This window comes from Pteropus medius, unplaced genomic scaffold, assembly GCF_902729225.1.
Source record: "Pteropus medius unplaced genomic scaffold, Ma_sr-lr_union100, whole genome shotgun sequence".
NCBI lineage: Eukaryota > Metazoa > Chordata > Mammalia > Chiroptera > Pteropodidae > Pteropus > Pteropus medius.
In genome coordinates, this window is record NW_024343732.1 from 5,337,939 (window position 1) to 5,348,341 (window position 10,403).

Below are 10,403 nucleotides of genomic sequence, written 5' to 3' on the forward strand. Positions count from 1 at the left end.
AGGGAGAGTGTATTGTCAAAAGAGAGAAGGAAAATGAGAAGGGAGAGGCAGTGCGTCCCAGTTCTCAGGAAACGCATTGTTAGACTCCCCTGATCCTTCCAGGTAAGTCATTAACTGGAGGGTGGGAGGTGGGAAGGGAGGAGGCAGGAAGGGGGTTTCCTTCCCTTGCTCTTCTGCTGCATGTGATTCAGTAATTTGACTGTTTGTGGCCAAACTTCTCAAATGATATACAATTTCCTGATCAAAAGTTAACTCAAGCAATTTCCTCTTTACTCTCCAGGGGAACAAACCCTAAATGCTACCCTGCTTATCTTAAACCAAACAGTAATTCACAGGCTACTACATCAGCATCAGATCTGCCCTCAGGGTCTGCCTACCTCCTGAGATTGTATCTGAAGTTTATGGGTTGTTGTTTTTTTCAACTGTTGTCAAAAGTTGAATTGAAAGTCACATTATTTGGTTTTTAGTCCAGGGCCAACCACCAAATAGCTGCATGACTTACGGGAAGTCACTTTCCTTCCTCTCTAAAACTCATGTTACCTTTCTTGAAAGAGGCGGTTGCACTAAGTGACCTCTCAGAGAACTTCTGACAGTGACTCTGTGCTGGCTAAGTGCAGGCTTCATGGACAAGCACCAAATGCTCATGTGAACGTAAGCGTGAACGGTAACGCACACTTTGGGCTGCTGCCCCTGAGGCTGCCACCCCCGCCCTGCCCTGCCTCTCCACCGCCCTGCCCTGCCTCTCCACCGAATTCCTGGGTGATGTTCAGCAAGTCATTGAATTTATCTATGATTCACATTGCTTAACAGAGAACAAGGATCTTCATAGTTTCTACATAGCAGGGTTACTGGGGGTATTAAATTAGTTAACATGTATACACAGTGCTGAGAACAGAGGCTGGTACATGGTAATTGCTGTGTTTCAGCACAAGATGTGGTTAGTATAATTATCACTCACAAAGCTGATTTAATCAAAACCACAGTCCCAAGGCCAATAGTAACAACCTGAGGTCTTACAATTCCACGGCCTCACCTTTGCCAGACAAAACATGGAAGAATGACATGCACAGTTGCCATCACAGCTTCTCTGGAGATTGGGGTGAGCTGGGGTGGTGGGATCTCACAGTGTTTTCTCTAAGCTATTTAGGTTCCTGCTCTCATCTCCTCCCAGGAGCAGGATAAACTCAGGTCATCGGTTTCCCTCCTCCAGGGCCCAGACTTTCCCAGAGTGAAGGGCTCATCAACTACTTGGTGGGTGAATGACAGCTCCCTCCCCTGGGACGCAAAGGAGGTGAGCCCGGAGGTGGCCTTGGTGGACTGCCTGAGGACAGCTTCCAGGCTGCAGCTCAGGGAGGGGACCCAGAAGGAGGCCCATGGCCTCTGTTGAGGAGACACAGCTGGGAGTTCCCGGAGGCCGAATGCCGGGCAGAGAACTGGAGAAGAAGGCGCTGCGCAGAGAGAGGGCTCTGGAGGTGTTGGGGGGGGGCACCCAGAGTCTGGGTGAGTGCTGATCGGTGCCCATGAGAGAGACCAGCCCAGGCCAAGAAGAGGCACGAGACCTTAGCAGGCAGGTCAAGGATTGAGGCCCACCCAGGGCTAGAGATTGTTCACGTTCCCCTTCACCAGAGTGGCAGACCGCATAAAAGGGGTGCTGGCTCGTTACCAGAAGTTAATTACTACGTCCTTAGTGGTTTACGAATTCAGCCTCAAAATAAGGCAAATGTAGACAAGACATAAAGTTAAAAGTTAGCGTCAGAGGAGCAAACTGATTTTTAATGGCCTTAAATGTGACCAGAACAATACCCGACACTTTAGAAAACCACGATACCAATGAAAGTAAAATGCACGATATGCATCATCCACTAGTAAATGACTTGGTGTGAAAAGAAGAAAAACATCCACATAACCACAAGGAAATCCAATGAAAAGAAACAGGTCAGGAAGTGACCGAGAATGCAATTATTTAAACAAAGACTTCAAACGACTGTTACAAAACTTATAAAAATTCTTAAAGGGATAAAAAAAACCACAAACATGAGTAAAGAGACGGAAGATACTAGAGACCCAGAAAGAACTTCTAGAAATTAAAAAACTATACACAATAGCCAAAGTGAAAAATACCTGGATAGGACTAACAGCCGATGAACAGACTAACGGGGACCGAAGCCTTCTTATCTGCAGCCGCGTGGATTGACATGTTTCTTGCTCACTCTTCAAATGAAAGGTGCTCACCAGAGGGACAACTGAAAGCATTTGGACGCGCCAGGCCTGTGGCCCTGCAATGCCATCACTGTATCCCCTGGGGCCGGGGGAGGGGGGGCAGGGGCTCCTCTGCACTCCTCCCAGCAGCTCCAGCAGTTCCCCACCCTGTGCTCCAGAAGCCCCTGCCTCCCTCTCAGGAAGCTGATACCAAGGAGCCAGTACTAGCAGGTGGAGACCATGGGCCCTGTGGCCTTCCTGACACCACGGTGACTCACAGCACCTCCGAGGGTGTGGTTTGTGCTCCCACACAGCCTCCCACAGGTGCCCACACAGCTCTCAGGGTTTACAAAGGACCCTGCAGGCCTTCACCTTCTCCTCATTTGACACCTGAGGAAGTGATGGCCACTCCAGGGTCCCAAAGCTGGAAAGGAACAGGGCAGGGCCGCTGTCCCCGGGTCCAATACGGGACTCACACAGCCTGACTGAGCTTCTGAGCCTCTGAACCTCACAGTTCCTGCTCTGGCAGAGAGGGAGCTGGGAGGGCAGCCTAGAACAGAAATGGGGCCATTCCAGCAAGTGCAGAGCAAGGACCTGGGGTCAGGAGAGCTCAGCCCTGGGCCTCATCTGATGTAACCCTTCCATCGGCCCAAGGACATGAGCTCATCTCATTACAGGCAGGGCGAGGAGCAGTTACTGGCCCCAGGGGACACAGTTCAAGTGCTGAGGGCAGATCCCAGTGCCTCTGCCACCCTCCTCTATGGTTGCCTAATCTGGGTCTCCTGGTCTTCACTCTCAGCCTCAGAAATCTCCTGCATCCTTGCAAATCTCTACTAGCATCGAGGAATCAAAAAACTACAACTTGTTGCCCCATCTTTTATTTCTTAGACTACAAAATATTAATGTTCAGTGTAGCTTGTAGAATGGGGTGTGGGAAGCAGAAACATTGTGGACTCTTGGTGTGAGTATAAAATGTTACAGCCTGCTTCTGGAAGACAATTTGTCATCATCTCAACAAAAGTGTAAGAGTAACCCACTGGCACACCAATTTCATGAGTTACGTACGCATTATAAGGTGCACAAGGACATGTGACACATACAAGTATATACTACAATGCTGTTAGAATTAGCAAAATAAAAAACAAGATATAATCCAAAAAGATATTCATAAGAGGCAAGAGTAAAATACACTGGTCTGCCCATGTCTGCTTTACCCACACAATAAAATACTATTCTGTTGAAAAGAATAAGTCTGCACGGACAGACGTAAAACATCTAATGGAATTTGTTACTAGTGTCACACTTAGCAAAAGTGATCGTGACTGTAAATGCATAAAAAAAAAGAGTCAAGACTTGAGAAGGGAAGGGGAGTTTGGAATTTCAGAGGCCTAGGTCTGACATTCCCCAAACCATCGAATTCAGATTTTTGACCTTGTCTGCTTATCTAGAAGGAAACACACTGGCCTGACTAAAGTGAGTCATTCAGGAAGCAGGGTTAGACTTGGCTCCCACCTAGCATAGACTCAAATTTCAAAAATAAATTCTGTAATTATTTTACGGAATAAATTCTCTAAATTTCAAATTAATTTGTTAAATGAAAATATTTAAAGTTTTGTGATATCTGTAATGTTGGTTTAGTATGAATGTACATATGCATGTGTGTATGTATGTATGTATTTTACCATAAGGAACCTGAAAATTGCCATGGGGTGGCGCCTTAGCCTGCAAAAAACTGGAAGTACGCAGTTTTCCACATGGAATTCCTCCAAGGTGAGATCACCATCCGCTCCTATTTGTTTAACTTCATACCACCTGGAAGTTCCCAGCATCCGGTAGCGGGACGGTCCTTTGCACACAGCCCTCTAAGGGTTGTGCGGGAAACTGACAGAGGGAAGTTTGAGGCTCAGGAATCAGAACGGGGTCGGCGGAAAGCAGCAGAGAGAAAGTGACACTTCGCTGGCGGTCTAATTGACATCCAATATAAGTACGTCTTAGATTTAAACATAAGTGTAAAAAATAGAAAGAAGAGGAAAGCCGATCTCTCTGTCGATCCCTGAGGCTTGCTCCGGGAGTTTCCCTGGTTGACCTTGATCCCTAGAGTGCTTCTGGATTTTCCCTTTGGGATTGCTCATAGCCCGCCGGGGCCCAGGATCGGGAAGGGGAGCGCGCCCGGGTAACCCGCTCTTCCCCAGACTCTGCCCGGACCTGCCCCGGCCACCGGGTCACCCCGGCAGGCACCTCCAGTCGTGTCCCTACTCCCCTGCCCCGTCCCGGCCATCAGGCGCGCCTTCCCGAGCCAGGAACGGCGGCGGGGACTCACCGCAAGCAGGAGAGCGAAGACCACGAAAACGACGGAGATCAGGGCCCTGGGGCCCCCGAGCCGAGGCCCGGCTCCCGGTACGGGCCGGGCGACTGGGGCGCGCCCTGCGCGGGCGCCCGAGGAAGCCAGCGCGCTGTGTCCCCGCTGCCCCGTGCGGTCCGGCAGCGCTCCTGGTCCCGGCAAAGTCATCAGGGATCGTGCGTATTCCATGCGGCGCGGAGGTCCTTGCAGCCTGCCGGGTGCCACCATCTGTACCCAGCCAGTTCTTCTTCACTTTTATACCGCGCCGACTCGGTCTACCGCGAAACTATGAGGCAGCGTCAACTTTCTGCCTCAGGTCGACGTAATTATTTCTCACGCGATTAATTCCCGGCTCAGGAGAGGAGCCCTGCGTCTTGAGTGCACCTCCGTGAGAAGGTGGAAGGACCGCGACGCAAACTCTTGCTCAGAGCCCGTGTCCTCGCTGCTCGGTGCCGTCGGGCAGGGCTCCTCGTTCCCGTCACCGCGCAGTACGACTTGGTAAAGTCATCAACGATCGTCTGTTGCTCTTCGAGGGCTTCCCGGACTTTTGTGCCCTCGGGTGCTGCGTCACCCTGGGCGGAGCGAATTCAAGCCCGCCCTCCGGGAGCACCTCCCCCGAGGTGGGGTGACGAGCGGGGCAGGCACAGAATGGTCTGTCTTTTGACCTCAGATTCTGGTTGAATATCATTAGTTCTCCATGTTTTCTGCGTGACGTCAGACACGGAAGCGGATGAGGAATTGGGGTGAGTCGAGGCCTCCCAAATGCGATGCCTTTGTTGTGACCAGCGTATTGATGTTCAAAGTGCATCTAGGATCTGTCGTGATCCTGCCCCCTGCCCAGGGCCAACGTGCCTCATGTTCTTAAACGCTGAACTACCTCTTCCTGACTATGACCTTCCCCCACTCTCAACTTCTACTCCTACCTCTCCCCAAGGGTCTCTGACCAGGTGCATAGATGTCACTCACCCAGAGTCACCTTGCAGCTCAGTCTCAGCATGAGGCTTCTGGGTCCGGGGCTTGAGTTTGGCATCTCAGTAGCCAGATGCCTGGCTCAGAGCAAATCCTCAGTGAACACATCAGTGGATAGAATGAAGGACACAGAAGCCATGACCAGTGGGTTTGAATTCAGGTCACCAGAAGCTTTCCACTCCTCCCCCGCTACCACCAGGCGGTCCTGATAACTCCAGGTCCAACCTCTGTCTTGAAATCTCAGGTTTTCACATGATCTCATCTCAATCCTACTGCTCCTGCTGTCAGGCAAGCTGGAGGAAACCACTGCAGCCTCTCTTCTGGATTTTCTTTCCCTGTTACATTGTTAAAAGCCCTTGGGAAATAGAGCTTGGGGAGACTACTTAGCATATAAAACTTGATGGACCCAGGTGGGGTTTCCACGAGGGCCAGGCGGTTCCAGTTGTCCTTACGCACCCAGGGCTGCCTTAGGTCTGCTTTATCTACAGGCCTCTCTGAATGTCTGTCCATGGCAACGGGGCCTGGATTTTACAATTTGGGACACCATTCCCATTGGGGCAATGTCGTACTTGTCACCAGGCTCAGAGACATGTGTCCAAGTCACCCTGGACTGCCCCATCCCCCTAGTTTGTCAGGATCAAGTTGTTACCAAACCCCATCCTTCCCACTCCTCAGAGTCCCCAGTACCTTCCTCTACTCCCCATCTCATCTCCCAACATCTGGTTTGGGCCTCTGATATGCGTGGTCTGTTGCCATGGATTCTATCGTGTTATTCCTGTGGACTCCACAGAGCTGTTCCCTAGGACCCTGTAGTCCTGTTCTGGTGGCCCTCCCCTCTTCTTCATGGTAGGGAAGACGGTGGGACACTGTCTGGCTCCAGGGAGGAATTTGTCAGTTGGCAGTGGGAGGAAAAAGCCAGCTCCGCCACTGAGAGATTTGGTGGTGCTGAGCTGGGTACTCTACACGGCGTGTGAGCATTTGATGACACAATGCAGATACAAACACTTTGTATAAAAAGCTCTATGGAAAGTCTGTTGGAGCATATTTTAGATTCGATGTTACAAAAGAAAAAGAAAAAGAACCCTTATTACAAACCCTCCTCCACCGAAAGGGAAAATCTGCTAGTGGGTGAGCCTGGTTCAGAAGGTTGGTTGTCTGATTGTGGTCCTCAGCTTGTGTTACTGATACACACTAAACGGGCAGTTCCAGGGTTCAACGTGTGGAGGAGAGGGACAGCTGTCAAATGGTAGATCTTTTACAGTGATTAAGCAGGGAGAGGAGGACATGTGCCCACAGGCACAGAGAAGAAAGAGGAAACTTGAGAAATAGTAGACAAGTGATAGAGATGGCATAAACTGAATACGAGCCATCAGGGGCAAAGGGCAAAAATGACTTGGGACTCAGGAAAGGGGAAAGGATTGAAAATCATTTATCACTATTGTAGTAATCGATTCAGAAAATGTTCTAGAAATAGCATGACTTGTCTAATCTCAAGATACTATGAGTTGTTAATAAAGCTAAAAAAAAATGTGTAAACCATTTAATAAAATTCCATATAGTGTACATTTTTACATCCAAGCAGGAAAGGGATATGGACCTACCCTATCTTCTTTCGTACCTGGGACTAATTTTTTGTCTCTCTGACCCTCAGTTTTCCTATTATAAATGGATATGGTCACATCTTTCAGATGTGCACTCTGTTTCAGGTTTAGAGTAGAAGCAGCTTCTGACAACCTGCTGTCAGGGCATCTGGATGAAGCGGTACCACTGTGTGCACACAGGCAAAGCAAGTTCTCAGTGTTCTCAGTGATGGCAGGTAGCATCCAGGACCCTCTGTGGCACCGTGTGCATGTTTCTTAAGCATATTCAAAATGCCCATGCTTAAAGGTATGACAGCAAACAACGCTTGCTGTGACTTAAGAAATTCAGCTTTTATTGGGTGCCTAATATTTACCTGACACTGATTTAGGTGCTTTACATTCATTGTCTTATTTTATTCTTTCAACAATTCTGTGAGGAGGTATTAGCAGCAGCCCATTGTTGCAGATGAGGAAAGCTAAGGCCCCGAAAGGTAATGACAGTAAGGGTCCTACCTTTAAATATAAAGTTGCACTGTAAACCTCTCTTGTCTTATTCTCAGTTCTGCTTTTCCTCTCCACTGTGGTGATTCACTGAAAAGTTTGTCCAGGGGATGTGGCCCAGGCTGCACACATTTACATAAGCCACTGTTCCCTCCGTGTGGGAGGTGCCCCATCTTTTTTCATTGCCTTACTCACGAAGATAACATTGCCAGGTATCTGCCTCAAAGCAGATGTTTGGTAAATGCTGTCTGTTCAAGAGGATGAATGAAAGAAGGACCAGATGAGTTCTGTCACTCAGAACACACGGGAGAGTGAAAGTTCATCCTTTTGTCCATTCTCCACTTCTCGGGCACTCGTACCAGGATCCCTCTCCCACCAGGCTTCTACCTGCTATGGCTCTAGGAGGATAGCGAAGACCACCTTAAATTCAAATTAATGAGAGCAAAGGCCATGTGCACGATCGTACCAGTGAAAAACTGTTTCATTATTATTAAACAGAAAGAATTGAGATTTTTCAATTTTTTTATCAAAGAAGATATTTCAAATATTATAATTCAATTAAAAGTTATGATTTTCTTCAGATAAATTATTTCTATTTCTTATTAAGGCTATTTATTTGTATTTGATGTATTCTATAACCCTTATGAATTGGATCATCTTATAAATACATTTTTTAACTGGTTGTTCCTGCTAAGTTTTTTGAACATTCGTCTAGATATAAATTTATTTTATCTATTGTAGCTTAAACTTTAGGATTTATAAACTATACAATCACATCTAAAATAGTGATTATTTCTCCTTCTCCATTCTAAGCGCCTCGCTTTTTATTTTTGTTTCATGTCTTATTGCATAGGCTAGAACTTTCGGCACAGTGTTCAATGATTATTAGAGAAGGTAGACATTTTGGTCTTGATTTGATTTCATTGGAAAAGCCTAAACTTTACTATTGCTATTACTATTGACCATTACAATTGACATTGGCTCTTGTTTTCCTATAGAAATTCTTGTCATTATGTACGTGTCCTCCTACCCTGATTTGTTTTAAGAGTGAGAACAGGGGCTGCTGCCTCATTTTTCTGCCCTTCTGGTGCTGCTTGTGTGCTCAGTCGGTGTGGACCTGGTATCTCTTTTGTAAAGCGGCGGCTGAGGAGATTCCAGCCCTCATCATGGCCAAGAAAAAGCCCAACAAAGGAGTCAAGACTGAGAACAACAAACATATTAATTTGAAGGTGGTGGGGCAGGATGGTTCTGTGTTGCAGTTTAAGATTAAGAGGCATACTCGGTAAACTAATGAAAGCCTATTGTAAATGACAGGATTTGTCAATGAGGCAGTTCAGATTCTGATTGATGGGCAATCAATCAATGAAACAGATTCACCTGCACAGTTGGAAATGGAGGATGAAGATACAATTGACATGTTCCAGCAGCAGACAGATGATGTCTACCAAAAGGGGAACCTGGTATATCACTCCAGAACTTAGTTCCTCCAGACCAAGAAGACATTCTCAGCTAGAAAATATTTGGTTGTACCACATCCTGACTACTATAGTATAATTCTTTCATTTTCTCCTTCCTCATTTTTTTTTTTTTTTTTTTTGTATTTAAAGTAACTGATGCATGTACACAAGCACAGACATTTTTTACAACTAAATGGCCAATGGTATATTTTGATTGACATCAAGTGGAGATGTGATGGGGAAAATTATGGGTTCTGTGAAAATACCCTTTCTCCATGGCATGTTCATTCAGCTCTTACATTTATACTCCAGTAAGTTATTTTGCTCTCACTGTTTAATAAAAACGAACAAACAAAAAAACATAAAATTTTTGCATACTTGTTGGATTGGAAAATTTTAATGTTTTCCATTTAGTATTGTAAAACCAAGGACAATTTTATAACTTTTCCGTACATGACTATTATATGTAGGGCAATGTCTTTAAATAGGGAGAAATTACTCTAAAGGAAAAGAATCCTGGGGTGGCTCCATAGTGTAATGGTTAGCACATCTGCTTTGTAAGCAGAAGGTCCTGGGTTCACGCCTGAGGTGGATCCATGGACCATACCCTGGGTGCGCCCGGCCCCGGGTGTGTTGCCGTGAGCGTGTGGGAGGAGATGTCCCGCCTTCAGAGATCCAGTTCTTAAGGAGAAACGGCAACATCCATAGGTCAGGGGTAGAAGTTGGAGGGAGTAAAGATGGGGGCAGGGGAGAATCTAGGTTTTCTTTAAGTTAAGCATTTTGTTTATTTAAACTTTCTGTTTAAAATTAAAAAAAAAAAAGAAAAAAGAATGAGAATAGGTATTCAATTTTGCCAAATGACTTTTCAGCTTTCATTGAAACTACACGATGTTGTCTTATTTAGATTATTGATATTGGTACATTATTATTAATCAGAACAGCTTCACGTTCTTGGATAAGCCCTTACTTTAGATTTTCCAAAGTACCCTCATATACATATATACTTCTGTCAAGTTTCATAAAAAGCCTGTGAGGAAGTGACTGTCTCGTGTAGGGGTAGATGGTGATTGACTAGAAGGGACAAAAAGGGACTGGGGTGGGGGGAAGATCTTTCTGTCTTGATTACATGATGATTACACATGAGGATACGGTTGTTGACATTAAAATGGAGTCCTCAAAAAAGTGAGCAGTTTATTGAATGCAATTTATTCCTTGATGAACGAACAGCAGCCCAGAGATAATGAGTTTTGCAGCAGGAAAGTTTTTTTTCTCCCCATTTCCATAGGAAGGGACGTGCCTTAGTTCACGAAGCTGGCTGATGATACGTCATACTAGAATCCAGGACTCCTGATTGGG

General features: G+C 46.4%; 1 protein-coding gene, 1 long non-coding RNA gene and 1 pseudogene across 4 annotated transcripts in view; 1 reads left to right on the forward strand and 2 right to left on the reverse strand.

Annotated features, from left to right (window-relative positions):
• LOC120606648 (uncharacterized) overlaps positions 1 to 3,972 on the reverse strand; it is a 13,747-nt gene extending 9,775 nt beyond the window's left edge. The window contains exon 1 of the long non-coding RNA XR_005653936.1: positions 2,049 to 3,972. This is a non-coding gene — a long non-coding RNA (uncharacterized LOC120606648). The remainder of the gene's footprint in view (positions 1 to 2,048) is intronic.
• The window catches only part of LOC120606644 (tumor necrosis factor receptor superfamily member 10B-like), a 36,580-nt gene extending 31,517 nt beyond the window's left edge, over positions 1 to 5,063 (reverse strand). For 2 of the 3 annotated variants that reach the window (XM_039868119.1, XM_039868118.1), the window contains exon 1: positions 4,520 to 5,062. In XM_039868119.1, the coding sequence (XP_039724053.1) occupies positions 4,520 to 4,768 (249 nt within the window). In that variant the 5' untranslated portion in view covers positions 4,769 to 5,062. Of the gene's footprint in view, positions 1 to 4,519 lie in introns of all 3 variants that reach the window. The other variant, XM_039868117.1, reaches the window with a different exon arrangement.
• Positions 5,064 to 5,211: 148 nt separating this feature from the next.
• LOC120606647 (small ubiquitin-related modifier 2-like) lies at positions 5,212 to 9,385 on the forward strand (annotated as a pseudogene).
• Positions 9,386 to 10,403: the final 1,018 nt, after the last annotated feature.